This window comes from Colossoma macropomum, unplaced genomic scaffold, assembly GCF_904425465.1.
Source record: "Colossoma macropomum unplaced genomic scaffold, Colossoma_macropomum, whole genome shotgun sequence".
Taxonomy (NCBI): Eukaryota; Metazoa; Chordata; class Actinopteri; order Characiformes; family Serrasalmidae; genus Colossoma; species Colossoma macropomum.
The window spans coordinates 140,760-161,641 of record NW_023496030.1 but is presented as its reverse complement, the minus strand read 5'-3'; the positions used below and the strand labels follow the sequence as shown (position 1 = coordinate 161,641).

The following is a 20,882-nucleotide window of genomic DNA, read 5'->3' as shown; positions in this document are numbered from 1 at the left end:
AAAATACAATAAACAGTAATAGAATTAAAATGAAATAACAATATTTTAATCAGTCAAATAAAAACACAAAAACAAAATCTATTGTGCAGTGTCAGAAACCACAAGAAAATGTTTGTTTACTTTCTACACTATTCGTATATTTTGTTCTGTGCTGTACTTTGTTTTATTATTCATAAAATGTATTTGTAATCCTTTGTTTGCAGTTATTGTGCCTGGTATTTGCCAGTCATAATGGCATTAGCGAATCAGAAGTGTTGGAGATGTTTTCAGAGCTGAGTTTCCCTGCCCTCTCCTCTCTGCTCCACAGTCTGCGCGGGCTGCTCATTGTCACCTTTGGCTGCGGACTCATACGCTTCCAGCATCTGCAGGTCTTGTGCTTTTCTGCACCTATGTGTGTGAGAGAAGAGAAGACAAATAAACAATTAATTGACCAGTACAACTGGTTAAAAGAATAATGTGCCCTTGCCACACTGCACACATTGTTAGGGAATGGTTTGAGAAACAAGACAAAAAGTTCAAGTCCGATCCACAGCGGGTCTATCTTTACACACACATCATATCTCCTATTTCTGGCATTTTTCAGTTTTTGACATAATTTAAAAGTGCCTGTTGCCCTTTACATTGTGTGTAAATTTAATGAAGAATGTACCAAAAGAAATGGCCCAAAATGACATGGAAAAAAGTGTGGTTCTGTTGACTTACATTAAAAGTAAAGTAGGTTTATTCCTTTTCTTGTAAAGTTATCATTTTGCTAAGACAACAATTTATGGGTACCCATTTTTAATGTCATTAAAATGGTCCTTTCCTGTCAAAGCCACATAGACAGAATTAGAGTATCGAGACTCTGTTGGTAACTCTCTGTATTAGACCTTTAATATGAGGGGATAGTGTCAGTTTTAATCATCCAGAGCTGTCTAAATCTTCTCCTGCTGCTTTGGAATGTGAGCTAGCATGCTCTTCACGTCATTTGTTTCTGGGTACACATGACAGTGTACAGACTAGTGAGTCATTTGTCCAGAGCAGAAAGAATCTTAAAATTGTGCTGGGTAATAAAGCTATATATATTGCTAAATTTAATAATTGATAATGATAACTTAAAGAGATAGATGCAATGAGTGCAATTATTTGACCATAATGATATCTGAAATCATCTTGTTTTTCATTAGGCTAATATTGAACCCAGCGTTGAAAAATGAATATCCACCACTGTAAACTTGGCACTGATGTAACACTGAAAACCCCATAGACAGGCTTACAGAAATTTGCACTGGTAATTGGTAAACCGGAGAATCATCATTATCTTAAACCACTTGATCCAGCTAGGGTCACAGAAGCAGTAGGGAAGACAGAGAAACCTAGACGACCCTGTCCCCGCAACTTCCTCCAGCTCATTCTGGGGGACCCTGAGCCACTTCCAGGCCTTCTTGGAGATATAATCCTCCAGCAGGTCCTAGGACGACCCCAGGGTCTTATCCCAATAGACTGTGCCTAGTAAACCTCCAAAGGGAGCCAGCCAGGAGGAATCCTAATCAGATGTCTGAACCACCTCAATTGACTCCTCTCAATGTTGAGCAGTAATGTCTCTACTTTGAAATTCTCCCAGATGACCGAGCTCCTCACCCTATCAAGTAGAGTGTAGCCCGCCACCCTGCAAAGAAAGCTAATTTCAGCTGCTTATATCTACGATCTCATTTTTTCGGTCATTACCCAAAGCTCATGACCATAGGTGAGGGCTGGGATGTAGACCGACTGGTAAACAGAGAGCTTTGCCTTATGGCTCAGCTTTCTATTTGCCACTGCAGTCAAGTACAATGACCGTTTTATTGCTGATGCCGGTCCCAGCCCAAGCTCTCTGGTCCCCTAAAATATGTGATATTGCAGGGGCGTGTTGGCCATGACAGCCCCACAACATCCGGAGCCTTAAGCACTTCTGGGTGAATCTCATCCACCCCCGGTGCCCTGCCACTGAGGAGCTTGCCAACTACCTCAGTGATCTCCAGTAGGAAATGGAGTCAGAGTTTCTCCACTCCCAGTCAAGTTGTACCCCAAGTACAACTGGAGCAAAGCCACTCTGACCGCTTCTCAGTGGCCCGGACAGTTGTCCAGAACCTCCCTGAGACCAACCGAAAGTCTTTATCCATGGCCTCTACAAACTCCTCCCATATTCTGGATTTCGCTTCAGCCAACACTGCTGCTGCCTTTTTTGCCCATTAGGACCTGTTGGTTGGGACCTCTCTGGGCCAACCAGTCCCTAAAGGCCTCCTTCTTCAGCTTGATGGCCTCTCTCACAACTGGTGTTCACCAGGGGGTTCTTGGGGTTGCCGTCCTGACAGGCACCAACAAACTTTTGGCCACAGCCATGCCTGACAGCTTCCACAGTGAAGGTTTTGCACACCCTCACTATTCGCTTGGATCTACTAGGTTTGACCACCAGTCTTCCCTGCAGTCTGAGCCAACTTATCACCAGATGGTGATCAGTTGACAGCTCAGCACATCTCTACATATCCCTTTCCAGAACCCCACCCCTTTGCTCCAAGAAAGCTGAACACTCTGAGCTGTTGTTTGGTGACTAAGCACACACAACAGTCAGAATTTTCCTCCTTGCGATTTTAATTCACATTGAGTCTACCTTGTCTAACTCCAACTGCACACCAGCCAGCCAGCTGGGGGGCTTATGAGTATTCCCATGCCTGCCCGGTGCCTCTCACCCTGTGCAACTCCTAAGGAGGAGAGGGACCAACCCCTATCAAGGAGTTTGGTTCCAGAGCTGACACTGGTTCCTCTCAAGTTTTCTTCCTCTTGCTCTTCTTGCTCTTAGGGAGTTTTTCCTTGCTACTGTCACCATTGGCTTGTTAGTGTGTGTTGTGCTGGTACAAGTGGATCAGACACAGCAGTGCTGCTGGAGTTTTTAAACACTGTGTCCACTCACTGTCCACTCTTTTAGACGCTTCTACCTTGTCAGTCCACCTTGTAGATGTATAGTCAGAAACGATAGCTCATCTGCTGCTGCATAGTTTATGTTGGTCATCCTCTAGTCCTTCATCAGTGGTCACAGGACGCTGCCAACAGGATGCTGTTGGTTGGATATTTTTGGCTGGTGGACCACTCTCAGTCCAGCAGTGACATTGAGGTGTTTTTAAAACCTGCAGCAGCACTGCTGTGTCTGATCCACTCAGACCAGCGCAACACACACTAACACACCACCACCACATCAGTGTTACTGCAGTGCTGAGAATGATCTACAACCCAAGTAGTACCTGCTCTGTGAGGGTCCATGGGGGTCCTGACCATTGAAGAACAGAGTAAAAGGGGGCTAACAAAGTATGCAGAGAAACATATGTACTACAGTCTGTAATTGCACAACAACAAAGTGCACCTATATAGTAAGTGGAGCTGATAAAATGGACAATGAGTATAGAAACAAGGAGGTGGTCATAATGTTATGCCTGATCGGTGTATATCTAGTTGGTACCTCTCAACCTCCCACACAAGCTACGGCTCCTTCCCCCCAGTAAAGTTACCCTTCCACGTGCCAAGAGCCAGTTTGTACTGCAGGAAATGTTATTTGTTATTATTTATTGAAAACAATCTGTAAATATCTATAAATGCCCATAAGTCATGTACAAACCTCTTTGTACTAGGATATATTAGTCCATAAATAACCTTAAAAAACATTATCAATCCTGCCTTGACTAGGTCTATATGTGAGTTGATTGATTTTATTGAACTTAAAAGCAAACTTAAAAGCAAACAATGAAAGCAAAATATGAAATAATGATGCTAGACAAAGACAGACTGAAACATGAGAGTTACTTATACCAAAGACAAGGATAGAAACCACCTAGGAAAGGAGGATAAAAATTACACGTATGTTGCAACACTAATGATAAGGCAGGGCTGCATGGGAGGAGACAGGAGAGGTGGAGCTAGAAACGGGACACTGTGGTCAGGACTACGTTTAAGTTTACGGTAATGGTTTCATTTGGAATGAGGTAGGTTTTTGTTTGTGTGTGTGTTTGTTTCACTCTGTATTCTCTGCAGGCATGTGAAGCTGTAATGCAGGAGTTTCTTGATGGAGGGAGATATTGTGCATTGTACAGAGAGAAACTCATTTGCTATTTCAGCCAGCAACTCAGGTCAGATCCTCATTTGCACAAATGCTCATCTTAATATTGTTTTTCTAAACTATAAACATCTTCCTAAAGTTAAAAAGCCCACATTTGACATTTTTCTTCTATTTACCTTGCTTCTTTACTATTTATTTACTTCTATTTTTCTTCTGAAGTCCACTTATCACATGTGTGATTTTATTTACCAAGATCAGTGGTAATTCATTATTACACAACCATTTCTAACCTTTCTTTGTCCTCTAGAATAAGACAGGGTGTTCTTATTACTGTGCCTTTAAGACGGATGTATATAGATGAGCCATGTTCTGATTGACTGTTCTGTATTGAGCCTCATTGGTCCGATGTACAGAACAAAACAGCTTTAACAGTTACTCGTTTCAGATGGATCCTTATATTTGGCTTCCTGACAGACAGGAACAGTACAATGTTTAATAGTTTTCTCCACAACTTCCACTCCAATAACTACAGTAATAACACCACTTATAACTTCAGCTTGCAAAATGGTACAGTTTTGTCCCAAAGTACAAACAATGTAAATGTACCCTGAAAAGTAAAACAAGGTCTGTAGTGTTCAATTGGGTCATTTTAAAGAGTTTTAAAGGTACACTACATTCACTTTCCCAGGGAAAAGGGAATTAATCAATTAATTAATTAATCAATTAAAAAGACTTAAAACATATAATAACAGTGGAATATGGTACAAATATGTTTTGTGACTAAAAGGGGGTGGGGGGTGCTCCTGAGGGTACCACCCTGATAACAATAGAGTGAAAGTACAGTTTAATGCTGAATGTGTAAATGTGTTCATATTTGTAACATCAAAACCATGGTATTTTTTTTTAATGGCCTGTTTTTGCCACTTCATTTTCGAATAGGAACTGCATGGACTGCATAAATGATAACTTCAACAGTGTTTACATAGTACATCAAATGCTTGTATTTTAAAAAAGGAAAAATTGTTTTTACATCATATGTGCCCTTAAATACACCTGGTAATTTCTAGTTTGACTTGTCAAATTGATGTGTGTGTGTGTGTGTGTGTGTGTGTGGTGTGTGTGTGTGTGTGTGTGTGTGTGTGTGGTGGTGTGTGCGCGTGTGTGTGTGTGTGTGTGTGTGTGTTTAAAGCCAGAACAGAGTGACATGGCGTGTTGCAGATGAGTTGCCATGGTTACTACAACAGCAAGAGAACAGAAGTAAACTACAGCTCAGTCTGCTCAACCTGTTTGTCTCACAGAATCTTTACAAAAGGTGCCATTCTCAATCTCCATTTACCCATCCATCGATCTGTCTATTCATCCTGCCTTCGTTCATTTTTCGTCTTTGTTCCTGCTTTTCTATGAGAGGCAAATCTGGCCAAAAAAGAAATTAAAATTAAAACAAGAAAATGTAAATGCAAACCTCTTTTTGCCATTTCTTTTTCCAAACATCTGCGCAAATATCCTGCCAAAATTGAAAATGAAATGAAATACCTACATTTGCAATTTAATTTTTCACATAAGCACGAGTCATTTGTGACAAAAAATAAATTAAAACAATTATTTATCATTTCACTTTACTCATTATTCTGGTATTTCATGGCCATATCTGAAATGGAAAAGCTAATAGAGAAAAGAAAATCCAAGCCTCACTTTGGCTTTGCCTTTTCTTCATGAAATGCATAATACGTGTCAAAACTAAAATCAAAATGCAGTGTTTACATTGTTATTTCTTTTTCATAGCAATAGGCTGTATATCTGACAAAATGAAAATGCAAAATGGATAAATCAACAGCAGTGACAGTTTAGTTTTCAGTGTGGATGCGCTTTAAGTGTCAATAAAAAGGCAAACGGAAACAAACACAGCTGCCATCTGCTGGTGATTTACTTTTCATTTCCCACTTTGCTTTTTCGTTTTCAAGTTGACCAACACGCAAATATATGTTAATTAACACTAGGCAGGGCTGCGGGGTACATTTTCAGATATCCTCAGATCTCAGTGTCAGAATGGCATCCTTGGACTAAACGACTTCAAGTCTCAAGAAAAACCTCTGATCTGGTGTCAGTGAACATCTGACTCAGAAAAATGGTATAATGTTTATTGTATTGTATTATTTTTGTAATTTAGTGTTACTGTTTTACTGTACAGATACTTTTTTTCTGAGGCCATTTGGTCTGACGGCATTTGGTCTGATGTTCAGTTACACCAGATCAGAGACATGACGATGGTTTTTCTCAAGACTCAAAGTCATTTAGTCCGAGGAATGATGCCGTTCTGACGCTGAGGTCTGAGGATGTCCTAAAATGTACCCCATAGCCCCGCCTAGTGTTAAATAACATATATTTGCATGTTGGTCAACTTGACAACAAAAAAGCAAAGTGGGAAATGAAAAGTAAATCACCAGCAGATGACGCCTGTGTTTGTTTCCCTTTGCCTTTTTATTCCGACACTTGAAGCACGTCCACACCGAAAACTAAATCGCAGACTGTCACTTTGCTGTTGATTTTTTTCATTTTACATTTTCATTTTCATTTTGTCAGATATGCAGCCTATTGCTATGAAAAAAGAAATAACATTGTAAACACTGCATTTTGATTTTAGTTTTGACACGTATTCTGCATTTCATGAAGACGTTTGGAAAAAGAAATAGCAAAAAGAGGTTTGCATTTACATTTTATTGTCTTAATTTTAATTTCTTTTTTGGCTGGATTTGCCTCCCATACTTTTCCAATGTCACCTGGAGCCATGTATTTTTCCAGTGGTTCCTAGGATTCTCTTCTGAATGCACTGATTTCAAAAAACAAACTGCGCCTCAGAGGAAGTGCAGTGGTAGTGCAGTTTAACTAGATTGCGGAATAAGCCATAAATACGCATAAAATGTAGTGTAAAACACTTAAATCTTTCAGCTGTTTAAATCACATTTGGGCCAAAAGTTTTTCAGTATTTGCTTTTTACAGTAGTTTGGAAAAGAAAAATGTCAAATCTTCATTTAGGCAAAGTCTGCTTTCCATACCAAGGAAGACACTTTGATGAACATTAAGCAGATGGGCTGATGTGTGTTCTCAGGGGACACTTCTCAGAGCTGCTGGCGTACTGGCAGTTTGTTGGGAAGGATAAGGTGTCCATGGCGGCAGAATATTTTGATGCTCTGAAGGAATTTGAGCGGGGCTGTGAGAGTGAAGAGAAAATGAGCAAACTCGCCAACCTATATGAGACCCTAGGAAGATTTCTGAAGGATCTTGGGCTGCTCAGTCAGGTATATACACAGATTTTCTTAAATCTGAGTTGTTGAGTATTAAAAATATACAGTACTTTGCAAAAGTTTACATCGACCTTCATTTATTTAATTTTCAGTCAAATCTGCCAGTGAGTATAAGTTATTCTTTTTTTTGGATCAGAGGCAAAAGCATACAATATTTATTTAACAGATTTAACAAATTATGCAGAAGCCCTAACAACTAAATATGACACTATTACTAGTTTTTCAGTATTAGTGTGTGCACTCTTTGAAATGATACAGTAGCTATTTTTTTCAGGAGAGTTGTTTTGTGTTTTTCAAAGAAATCTGCAAAGATATTTTTCCCCAACACATTCCATGATACTGAGGTCTGGGCTCTGGGGTGGTCAGTCCTTTGTTCTGAGAATGTCAGCAGCTTCTTTGTTTGATTTGGAAATGTTCTTATCTGTTCCTATCTTCTTCTTATCCGTTTACTTTTTTTTGAGTGGATCAGACACAGCAGTGCTGCTGGAGGTTTTAAAAACACCTCAATGTCACTGCTGGACTGAGAGTAGTTCTTGATAACTTCTTGACAGCTGATATCCTGTTAGACCCATAATGTTAAAATGTCTTCTCACAGTAGAAGGAAGAACAGAAACATCTGGATTTTTTCAGATCTGAAACAAGAGTAGAGCTTGATTTTCTCTTCTCCTTTTAAGCACTGTATATTTGAAAGTCACAGTTTTTGTGGTCTACCAAGTGTAGCAGTAAAAATTATGGAGTTAATTTTGTGCCATGATGTTTGAGAGAGGAATGTTATGGTTTGAGAGGACAGCAGTGCTCTGAGTGCGCAACTAATGAACTTGAATGCACTTGTCAGCACGAAGCACGCAGGTAAACGCCTTTGGATTTGCTCAACAAAAACACTCTGGTTTCATTTAAAACTCGAAAATCTGCACAACAATGCATTTCTCTTTCAGAACTTGTACGTGCAAAACACTCCGGTTTTCACTCAAAACTGGAAACTGGAAGGCTCAGTCATGCTCTTCACCTTCAAAACTCGTACGTGCGCGCAAATCATTTCTGCTCTCAACTCCACAGCGCGCTCTCAAGTTTCACATCTGCTCGCTGTAAAATGTCTGAACGTTTGTGTCAAAACTCCAGCCAATCAGTTGTTCCTGATCCACCAATCATGGCATCTTTTCTTAAGCAGCTTTATGCCAATTGGTGAAGGTACGTTTGTGGCTGTGCTTAGCTGTCAGCTAGTGTTCTTGTAGCCTTGACATTAGCTAGATGGTTTATAGCTTTCTAGTATCAAATTAATAGAAATGATTTATCAGTAATACTCTGTCATAAATAATAACGTATTGATCTAACTAATATTGGTAGCAAGGCCATTTGTTTCCTACCTGAGGCTTAACATTAGATAACTTCAAATAAATAGCTTAACATTAATCAACTAAGCTGACGTTAGCAAGGTTTCTTTGAATGTAGGTAACAATTTCAGGTAAACAGTATTCTATTGAAAAGTCTTAACTCTCCTATAGCGCTTGTCTGCATAGGCTCATCTTGTTAATCCTGTATATTTATCTTGTATAATGGCGTCATCAAAAAACAATACTGGTGCCGTGCAGTTTTATATGGACAAAAAAACTCTTTTCAGTGAGCACAGGGAGTAATATGGTTCATCCTATTTTTTTACTAGACATAATACTGTTTTCTAAGGCCCATACATAATGTATTTTCCTCTGTATGATGTTCACGCATCGGTTACTGTAAATCATTGATTAAACATATCAAGCACACAAACTATAAATATAAGGGATATTTCTCATTCTCAGCTCTTTGCTACCATCTCTGGATTTCCACCAATCCTTTTAAATAAGCAGTATACTCTAAAACCCTAACATAAAAACTGGATGATTCTGAAACTTACTGTTAAAAGACTTAATTGGCTGATTATCATCTGTTGTTAGCATTTCAATGTGTTAATGCAGTTAATATCCTGGACACTAAGTTTAGGTTATCAAAACACACTGACGTTTGGCTTCAAACCAACCTAGTGTTCATGGGTGCTAAATAACAACAGGAAAAACATTATGTATGGGCCTTAGAAAAGAAGTACAGTATTATGTCTAGTAAACAAAATAGGGTGAACTATATAACTCCCTACCTGTCCAGGGTGTATCCTGCCTTCCACCCAATGACTCCAGCTCCAGCCCCCCCCGCGACCCAGAAGGAGAAGCAGCTTAGAAGGTGTGTGTGTGTGTGTGTGTGTGTGTGTGTGTGTGTGTGTGTGTGTGTGTGTGTGTGTGTATAACTCCCTGTACTCACTGCAAAGAGGTTTTTTGTCCACATATAACTGCACAGCATCAGTATTGTTTTTTGATGATGCCATTATACAAGATAAATATACAGGATTAAAAAGATGAGCCTATGAAGACAAGTTAGGAGAGTTAAGACTTTTCAATAGAATACTGTTAGACATTGTTAGCTACATTCAAAGGAACCCTGCTAACATCAGCTTAATTGATTAATGTTAAGCTATTTATTTGAAGTTAGCAATGTTAGTTAGATTAATACGTTATTATTTATGACAGAGTATTACTGATAAATCATTTCTATTAATTTGATACTTGAAAGCTATAAACCATATAGCTAATGTCGAGGCTACAAGCACACTAGCCGACTCAATACCACAGCCACGAATGTACCTTGACCAATTGGCATAAAGCTGCTTAAGAAAAGAAGCCATGATTGGTGCACTGACAGGAACGCCCCCTCGATAGCTGTGATTGGCTGGAGTTTTGACACAAACGTTCAGACATTTTACAGCGAGCAGATGTGAAACTTGAGAGCAGAAATTATTTGCGCGCACATACGAGTTTTGAAGGTGAAGAGCACGATTGAGCAAGTTTCCAGTTTTGAGTGAAAACCGGAGTGTTTTGCACATACGAGTTCTGAAAGGGAAATGCATTGTTGTGCAGATTTTCAAGTTTTGAATGAAACCAGTGTTTTGTTAAACAAATCCAAAGGCGTTTACCTGCGTGCTTCGTGCTGACAACTGCATTCAAGTTCATTAGCTGCGCGCTCAGAGCACCGCTGTCCTCTCAAACCATAACATTCCTCTCTCAAACATCATGATCTTCTCTCAAACATTTTGGGACAAAATTTACTCCATAAAAATTGATTATCTCACATTATATGGACAAAAGTTTTGGGACACCTACACATTACACACACAGAAGCTTTGATGACATCCCATTCTAAATCCATAGGCATTAAAATGGAATTGGTCCCCCCTTTACAGCTATAACAGCTTCCACTCTTCTGGGAAGCTCTCTGCAAGAGTGTGTCTGTGGGAATTTTTGCTCATTCATCCAGAAGAGCATTTGTGAAGTCAGAAAATGATGTTGGACGAGAGGGCCTGGCTCGCAATCTCCGTTCTAGTTCATCTCAAAGGTGCTTGATGGAGTTGAGGTCAGGACTCTTCACAGGCCAGTCAAGTTCTTCCACAACAAATTCACCCAACCATGCCTTTATGGGCCTTGCTTTGTGCACTGGGGCAGTCATGCTGGAACAGAAAAGGGCCTTCCACAAACTATTCCCACAAAGTTGGAAGCATACAGTTGTCCGAAATGTCTTGGTATGCCGAAGCACTACATTTTCCGTCACTGGAAAAAGGAGCCTAGGCCAAAGCCAGACTCATCCATCAGACTGGCTGATGCGCGAGTCGCCACTTCACAGAATACGTTTCCACTGCTCCAGAGTCCAGTGGCAGCGTGCTTTACACCACTCTATTCAACACTTGTCATTGTGCTTGGTGATGTAAGGCTTGCATGCAGGTGCTCAGCCATGGAAACCTGTGCCATGAAGCTCCCGTCGCAGTTTTAGTGCTGATGTTAATGCCAGAAGAGGTCTGGAACTCTACAGTTATTGAGGCAGCAGAGCATTGGTGTGACTTTTATGCAGTATGTGCCTCAGCACTCAGCAACCCAGCTCTGTAACTTTAAGTGGTCTGCCACTTGGTGAGTGAGTTGCTGTGGTTCATAAACGCTTCCACTTTTCAATAATGTAATTTCATAACATTTTTGACTGGAAATTAAATAAATGAAGGGAGATATCTGAATTTTGCATAGTACTGTATACATTAAAAAAATAATAATTATTGTAATTAACTGTAATAAAATGATAGGATAAGACAGAAAGGCGGTTGGAGGTAAAAAAGAAAGAAAGCTAAGCTCAATAGGGATGCACATACACTTGAATTGCCCAATATTCAACTCAAGACATTTAAAATGCCCACAGCGCTGAGATAGAAACTACATACTATAGTTACATAGTCTTTTGATCTGACTTCAAAAGGAGTTGAAAGTTAATTTATGCTTGGTATATTTAAAGTCATTTTTCAAAAGTTTGGGTGCCCCTGGTCAATATGGATTTTCTAAGTGAAAATAAGTTAACACATCTTCTACAGAGAACATACTTCTGCACATTTTAATGTCCAATTACTGTTTATTTGCAGAAGAAAAAAAAACATAAAATGTGGCCTGTGCCAAAGTTATGGCATCTTTTTTAAATGTTAAACTCTAATAAAACGTGCAGTACAATTTAAAGATAAATGCCACATTTAACTGTGTTCCATGTAGAGAATTTTAAACTTACTTTCACTTAGAAAATCAACAAAACTGATCGTCATTTGACCAAGGGTGCTGAAACTTTTATATAAGACTGTATACTTAATTACTTTGTTCTACTTGGATAAGAATGTAATGTATTACACTATAATCAGCCTTTTGTTTTCTGCATGCTTCAAAATATTATTCAGACTTAAAATTGAGCATTAGGAAAGTAATGCAATAAATATCAGCATCAGCCAGCTTTGATTCTGTGTGTGTGTGTGTGTGTGTGTGTGTGTGTGTGTGTGTGTGTGTGTGCGGGTGAATTTCTCCAGGCCGTAGCCCCCTTGCAGCGCTCTCTAGAGATCCGTGAGACAGCTCTAGACCCGGACCACCCCAGTGTGGCTCAGTCTTTACACCAGCTGGCTGGGGTGTACGTCCACTGGAGGAAGTTTGGTAACGCTGAGCAGCTGTACAAACAGGCTCTGGAGATCAGTGAGAATGCTTACGGTGCTGAGCACTGCAGTGTAGCACGAGAACTAGACTCCCTCTCCCTCCTTTACCAGAAACAAAACAAGTACGTCTGCTGCTTAGAACTTTGCTCAGTTTAAAACTTAAGGTTTTGAGATACTAATGATTGATTTAACTGAAGTTTTAATTCTTAGGTATGAACAAGCTGAGAAGTTGCGGAAGAGGTCCATCAAGATTAGACAGAAAATGGCGCGGCAAAAAGGGCACATGGTGAGAAAAGAGGAGCGAGTTTATTAGGGATGCATCAATATGCTGTTTATGGACCTTTTAACTATAACCTCATTTCCAAAAAAGTTGGGACATTGTGCAAAATGTAAATAAAAACAGAATGCAATGATGTGCAATCATTTAAACACTACATTTAATTGAAAGTAGTACAACAACAACATATCAAATGTTGAAAATCTTTTCATTTTTGAAAAATATATGCCCATTTTGAATTTAATGCCAGCAACACATTCCTGTTCATATATGGTTTTTCTTTGCATGGTACAGTTTTAGCTTTGCATTTGTGGATGTTGTGACAAACTGTGTTAAAAGACAATGGTTTTCAGAAGTGCTCCTGAACCCATGCAGTGACTTCTAGTACAGAATCATGTCTGTTTTTAATGCAGTGCCATCTGAGGGCCCGATCACAACCATCCAAGGGGCAAAGTTTTCTGTCTTGTCTGTTGCATGCAGAGATTTCTTCAGATTCTCTGAATCTTTTAATGATATCATGTGCCATAAAAGATTCCCTGTTTATTCCCAACCAGGTTACTGACTTGTTGCCAGTTAACCTAATTAAATTAGTGAGATGTTCCACATGATGTTTTTTTTAGCATTACACAACTTTACCAGTCTTTTGTTGCCCCTCTCCCAACTTAGTAGAAACGTGTTGTTGGCAAGAAAAAAAAATCAGCATAATATTTTTCAACAAACAATACAATTTCTCACTTTCAACATTTGATATGTTGTCTTTATACTATTTTCAATTAAAATAGAGTTTAAATGTTTTGCACATCATTGAATTCTGTTTTTATTTACATTTTGTACAGCATCACAACTTTTTTGGGTTGTAGAACCAATAATTAACACTTTTGTTGTGGCCAGTACTGATACCATTAACGGATAATTTTACATTTTTGCATTTTAAAATGTTCACAAGATAATCCATATTCTGAAGTGTATTCAACATGAGATAAAGTTAAAGGGGAATTGTGTGAATGTTGCAAAATATCTGCATAATTTAGTCATTTAGATGTGAAGCCAAGTGTTTTGACCTGAAATGGTGCATTGTAGAGAAATGTTCCTCATCTTTCCTAATGTCTTTACAGCAGTGGTGATAGGAACCAGGGGTCGCAAATATTGCCATTTTATTTGCAATCCAAAATGACCAGTAAACCTATAAATGACTACTGAATTTCTGTATGTAATGTTCTGAGTTACTCCAGTGCCTCAGATGGCATTATTGCACAACCTGCAGTAGTGAGTTGTGGTTTCAGAAGGTAACAATACAGTATAAATGCAGTGCTGAACTATTTTAAAGCAGAAAATTATCTTGTAGTATCTGCAGTGCCATTTTTACGCTGTTTAAAATCACTGCCTCTTGTCTAGTCTGTTTTCTGCCACTTGCCAAACGTAGCTTGCCACTAAAACCATATACTAATACAGTAATTGAATATTACTTACAATTTTACCTTCACAGATTAAAGACAGTTAGTGCTTTACAAGCTTAACTGGCCATGCTGCTTCTAATTTTAAATTGCAGTTAGCAGAAACCGTGCTTTTAAAATCAAGAAAAAATAGCAGGCTTCTGTGACCCTATAAAATTATCATTTTACATAAGTATGCCAATAAAACACAAACTGTCAGTATAGAGTGTATACCACTATGCAATATTGTGCAATATTAAGCACACTATAATGTGGTCATCAAGTAGGCAAAAATGAACAGCTTTTGCTGTAGCATTAATTGGCAGCATAGTATTACCTAAATTATGCAGCTGGATCATCTATGTAAAAAAAGAAGTTGCAGACTCTGTATCAGCTGATACTCAATATTAAATTACTCAGATAAAATTGGGCATTGGAATAAAATGAATTGGGGCATCCTTAATTCAATTATAAGATTAAGCCTATAGACTGAAAAGACTTTCAGAGTATTCAGAGGAGTCCACTAACCAGAAATATCCAACTGACATTGATCCTGTTATTAAATCCGACCACTGATGAAGGACAGCAGGATGGCAGAACTGATAACAAAGTCAAATACACTGAAGAGACAATCTCAAAGCTATATCTATGTTTTTTCAACTGACCACTTTTAGTAAAATAGACATAAAAGCATATTTGAGTGTTTGCACTGGTGAAAACAGTATTATCTGAATTATTTATCTGTTAAAAACGTATTAAAAAGTGTTAGATTTAATTTTTAAAACAGTATATCAACCCCTATAATAGTTTTTTGTGATATATCTTTTAGAGGGATTAAACACTTTCAATGTTTGGTTTCTGTCACCACCACTATGAACAATTCTGGTGGTAAAATTCCATAGAATGGTGCATTTCACACTAAAACACTTTGAATTACTTTGTATACGTTGTTTAATTAGAAAATATTAAAATTTGTAAAATTGAATGTTTGTGGCAGAGTTGTTCTCTATAAAGAGTTAAATTTGAACGATTTGTGTAAACGCTTCAACGGAAACCCTTCGTCCAGCTACCCTGTGTTTTCATGGAGAACTACCAGAGAACTTGAAGACCTCATAAACCGGCTCTGGGACTACCTCCTTAAACTGCGAGTGGTGCTAAACGTTCGCAGAGAACAGAAAACTCTTTTCAAACACTCTCGTGTTCGCCGAATTTGAATGCGCCGGTGGCCTCCACGTTAAGACAACGATGCAGTGTTTAAAACTATAAACTTTATCTGGAACGTGAACAGGGTCGCTGTGAATAACAGTTACTTGCCTGTCTGTTCCAACTCCATTAACGATTCCAGAGAGCATGCATTTCGAAATAGAAAATGTTAAAGCTCAGCTCATAACATGAAGCAGGATGGCTTTTAACATTAGCATTACGTAACTAGCTCGCTAGCACAACTATCGTCGCGTCCCACACACTTCTGGACTTCACACACTACACTAATGAGTGCACTTCTACTCTCATGCCAGCTAAGGTCGGCTTTACAAATAGCACAACTGACGAAAGAAGAGGATAGATGAATCTCTTATGCTAAATCATAGGTTTATTTTGTCTATCTGCACATATTATTATTTATAGTTGACAATTTTGCTGAGCCTGTACATTCTTCTTTTCATGTTGTACCACCCTTATTATTATAACTGTGCTGTGTTGTGTGACTGCTACTGGCTGCTAAATTTCCTTCGGAATCAATAAAGTATCTATCTGTCTATCTGTCCATCTTTAAAAAAGGTGGATGGGCTAAATGTTTAGATAGATGGCATTTATTGAATGATGGCTTGAAAATCGTGTACTGCTTTCAATTACTTGGCGACTATGTAAGCGAACTAAAATTTTTTATTTTAAAATAATGCAGGACAGCATGGCACAAAAGTGACATAAATGCATTTACATCACTTACAGCGCTTCTGTGTCCTGCTACCATGATAATATTGTAAGCATTTCTATTTGTCTAACCATTGTGAAATTTTCACACACAATAAAGGAGAGCTGGTGTGTTGAAATTATGGAGATGCATGGTTTTCTTTGGACAGCAACGATATATAACTTGTATATATTGGAATACAATGTTGTTCTTCCGGCCCCAAGATACGACACAGAACAACATCACATTACACAGAACTACATAAAGTACAGATACATGAGAGTTAAAAATGGAGTGCCAAGTTTTTAATTGCGTCAGTTGTTCCAGTGTTGAACAGTAAAAATAATTAAAATTACTACAGTTATTAGGATTTTACTTGTATGAGTTTGTGATGGCTGTTTTAGTTAAAGAGAATTCTAAGTATTTGTATTTTATTCTTTGCAACTGTCTATGTGTGTATTTTTACAGTATGGTTTCACACTGCTGCGTCGGCGTGCACTGCAGTTGGAAGAGCTGACTCTTGGGAAAGACTCAGCTGATTGCGCCAAAACCCTCAATGAGCTGGGAGTGCTCTACTACCTCCAAAACAACCTTGAGTCAGTATTCTTCTCTTATTCACTTACTGCTTCCCTACACGAACACCAGTTTGGGTGTGTTTTCCCTTCCTAAACCTGCTTCACATTCTAAACCTGCTTCCACTTCCATCGTGAATGTACGTCTTCCAGACCAACTGGTTTGTGGTGAATTGCCAAAGTCTGAGAGCACATTTATTTTCATTTATTCAGATGCCAGTCAAAACAGCAATTAAGTACAGTTTATTCATTTTTCAGCATAGGAAAAAAGCAGTCAACGTATATTAAACGGACAATTATACAGACTCCTCAACAACTATATCAAAATCAGTTGTTTCAGTATTTATTGTCCACCCTTTGCCTTTATTACAGCTTCCTTTTATTTTGGGAGACTTTCTTTCAGATTTTCAAAGAAATCTGCAGGATGCTGACTTCTGCACAGTACTGTACATGTAAAACGTGGCACATTTTATAAAATGACACATACCTGACATTCTGTTATACTGCAAGAGCATCCAGATGTGGCTCATATCTTGAGCCTGACCTATCCTCTTTGGAGAGATAGTGTTTCAAAGTGATATTGACGAGGCCAGTGTAAGAAGTGCCTCTAATAACTACAACAAATTTATTTTCATTCATTCAGATGCCAGTCAAAACAGCAATTAAATACAGTTTATTCATTTTTCAGCATCAGAAAAAAACAGTCAGCATATATTTTTAACAGACAATTAGACAGATGCCTCAACAACCATATCAAAATCTGTTGTTTCAACATTTAGTGTGTCCATGCTTTGCCTTTATTACAGCTTGCATTTATTTTATATAGCATTGTGCAAACAGCACGCCTAAATCACACACTTGCTGGAACCACATTGAGCTGTTACTTGCTTATATGCTGAAACAGTATAACACATTTTTTTTGTATTTTTATATATAACAGTGTCCATTTTTAGTAGTATGTTTCCACTCTAGGCATTCAAGTATCAGAATCTGATGCTACAGTGTGCACAGGCTTACTGAAACTTACTCAAATTGAAAATTGGAAAAACATTGCCTGGTCTAATGAATTTCAGTTTCTGCTATGACATGTAGATGGTAGGATCAGAATTTGTTATAAACAGCCTGAATCTATGGACCCAACCTGCCTTGTCTCAACAGGTCAGTGGTGAAATGGTGTGGGGAATGTTTTCTTACTTTTCTTGGATTTTAGTATCGTATTGTTGCTGAATATGTGCATCCCTTTACGACCAAAATTTACCCATCAGGCTATCAAAATATTAAAGAGCTACCTAATAAATATGCACTGTGGTCAGACATTTTTAACAATTCAAAGTACAACAATTTATCCGAGCAACAGCTCAATGTTTATCTCTAAAATGAAAAATCAGCATATATTGATAAAGATATGATGACAATAATAGATAATTGACCTACATGCTTGCAAGACATGTCTATCAATAAATTTTGACTGAGTTCTTTTTGAATGCTGTTGCAATATGCTCGCAATCATAAGATTCATCTGCTTAAAGAGGTCTGAAGCACAACCTACAAAATGTTCTTCTGGACGTTGCGGGTAATTCTTGTGATGTAGTTCCTGTTTTTTGAAATCACTAGGCAGGAGTGTTGCTGTTTTCTGTGCTCTAATCTTGCTAGTCTTTAGCTGATTCTCCATCACTAGTTACAGTAGCGTTACTAACTTAGTTTGTGAAAAATCTATAGTAGTTTCTGGCTTGATGGAAAAGATTGTATAGTTAGAGGTGTGTATCCATAAATTAGAAAAATTTAGGGCTAGTAAGTATGGCACAGACTCGCTGTCAAGTACCTCCAGGGTGTGCACACCTCAAATCCAGCAGCAGAGCCCTCACAGCTGAGTAAATGAGTGGTGTCTCGGGAGTCAGTGAGATACCCTCTGAGATGCCTGTTAAAAGTGCCCTGCTTATAGGTGGCACATTACAGCTTCTCCTTTAGGGGCACCAGTACCAGTTAGCTCTATATTGGGTGACATGGCACCGGAAATTAGAGGGAAGCTGAAGCTGTTAGCTAACTGTAGATTTTCTGTGATAGGTATTCATGTTTGTTATGTAAATTATTCATAATGATGTTCATCTGTGGCACTCTGAAATAACTAAAAATAACATTAAATAAGTGTGTAAATCAGCAAAGATTATGTCTGATGCTGTAGTATACTCGACATACTCTCCCATTCCAGTTCAACGTGGCAAACTACACATTCTACAGTTCTCCAAGTGGTGTTCAGAAAAAAAGTGCGCTTTGTGGACAGTTGGTCTACTTTTGAGGGCAAGCCTGTTTTTTTGAGTTGGGACAGTAACCACCCATCGCGGGAGGGTGCTGCTTTTATTTGTTGTAGCATAGCACATAGTCTCTTAGAACAGTGTAGGTCAGTCAGTCGCTAACAAACCAGGGACAAGGCCAAACAGCACACAGACTAACTAAACCGACCATCTGCTAACTACCTTAAGACCCCACATAGGTTCCACTCAACTGAGACTGTGTCTCCTGTGTTTCCTGAATCAAACAAAATTTCACAAACCCTCAGAAAGTTTTTTCTGCTTATATTTAATATCAAAGTAGTTCAACCAATTTTTAGTGGCAGCACCTTTGGCCTAAAACTAGGACTGCTTAACATAACATCCCTTATATCTAAGGCCGTCATTGTAAATGAAATCATTGCTCATCATAACTTTAATGCTCTTTGTGTCACAGAAATGCATATTAGAAAACCTTGTAGGAGTAACTAGAATAGATCTGTTCCTGATTCAGATCTTACCTGATTGATCACTATCAGTTTGTGAATGTAAACGGCAAATCATCTGTTCAAACAAAAGTAAAATATCTTGTTCCACAAAGCTCTGTTTTAGGATCTCTATTATTATGTGTGTAAAAGCTAGTTCATGCTTTATTACCAAGTCAAGTCAAATCAAACTTCACAAGGCGTTGTCACAAAGCAGCTTTTCAGAAAAATCCGTGTCCGAGCCCCCATGAGCAAGCCAATGGCGACAGTGGCAAGGAAAACTCCATAAAAGCAAGTGGAAGAACCCTTGAGAGGAAACAGTACTCAAAAGGGGAACTCATCCTCCACAGGTCCACACTGGATAGCAAACAACGTTAGTATAAAATATTAAAATACAGAAATGGGGAAAAACAAGTGAAGCAATGGTTATATAGTCAATCGTTTGTGTTTGTGCAGCAGCAGCAGCAGCAGCAGCAGTATCATCAGAAAGGTCTGTTCATGCAGGTGAGGTTTGCACAGCATTGTACAGTGGGAAGCTCCATGTTGGTCAAACCGGTCCAGAAGGCTGGAGAGCAGTGGGCACCCGATCAAGGCAGAAGAAGCAACAGTATCAGACCACACAGGATGGGCAGTTGCACAACTTGTCAAAGAAAACTTTAGAGTGACTGATCACAGTTTACAGTGTTAACAGTGCAGCAGAGACTCCGGCAGGTCTAGCTATTACAGCCTAACTTAAAGAGAGAGCCAGAAAGGTAACAGAGACATGAGGGCTCCCTGAGATGTCAGCGCCCCTCTGCTCCAACGTCAGCAAACTTGAGTGAACGGGTGAGAGCAGCGGGACAACAGCACCAATGCTCCCAATTTACCATAAAACTCTATGTCTGTGAACCCCCAGATGTGCACCTTTTTTTCAACAGATAAAAGAATTTTGTAATCAATGCGAAATTTAACTGGTAACCAGTTTAGGTTTGATAAAACCTGGCTGATATGGTCAAACTTTCTGGTTCTTATGAGGACTCTGGCTGCAGCGTTCTGTACTCAGTGAAGCTTGCTAAGGCTTTTGCTGGAACATTCAGACAGCAGGGCATAACACTAGTCAAGCCTTGAGGTAATTAATGCATAAACTCACTTTTCTGCATCCTGTAGAGACAGTGCATTTCTTAATTTGGCAATATTGCAGAGATGCAGGAAAGCTGTTTTAGTAATATTTGTTATATGTGCATCGAAGGACAGGTTTTTTACAGATGTACCTCATGCAATTGAGAAGACTGTTAGGCTTTAAATTAGACAGTTTGTTTCTAGCAGCTTTTGGACCAAGAAGAAGAACCTCTGTTTTATCTGAATTCAGTAGGAGAAAGTTACTTGACATCCAGTCTTTTATGTCTTTTACACCTCCTCAATCTTAAGTTAAAATTTGTCATCTGGTTTGGTTGATTTATATAATTGTGTGTCATCAGCGTAGTAGTGGAAATAGATGCTGTGATTACTAATAATAGTACCCAGTGGTAGCATATATAATGTGAATAACAGACTTCCTAA

General features: G+C 38.7%; 1 protein-coding gene across 1 annotated transcript in view; it reads left to right on the top strand.

Annotated features, from left to right (window-relative positions):
• nphp3 (nephronophthisis 3) overlaps window positions 1-20,882 on the top strand; it is a 98,324-nt gene that overhangs the window by 64,867 nt on the left and 12,575 nt on the right. Inside the window, exons 18-24 of the mRNA XM_036564688.1 lie at window positions 204-368; window positions 4,042-4,136; window positions 5,256-5,378; window positions 7,173-7,362; window positions 12,278-12,519; window positions 12,608-12,683; window positions 16,488-16,615. Of these exons, the coding sequence (XP_036420581.1) occupies window positions 204-368; window positions 4,042-4,136; window positions 5,256-5,378; window positions 7,173-7,362; window positions 12,278-12,519; window positions 12,608-12,683; window positions 16,488-16,615 (1,019 nt within the window). The remainder of the gene's footprint in view (window positions 1-203; window positions 369-4,041; window positions 4,137-5,255; window positions 5,379-7,172; window positions 7,363-12,277; window positions 12,520-12,607; window positions 12,684-16,487; window positions 16,616-20,882) is intronic.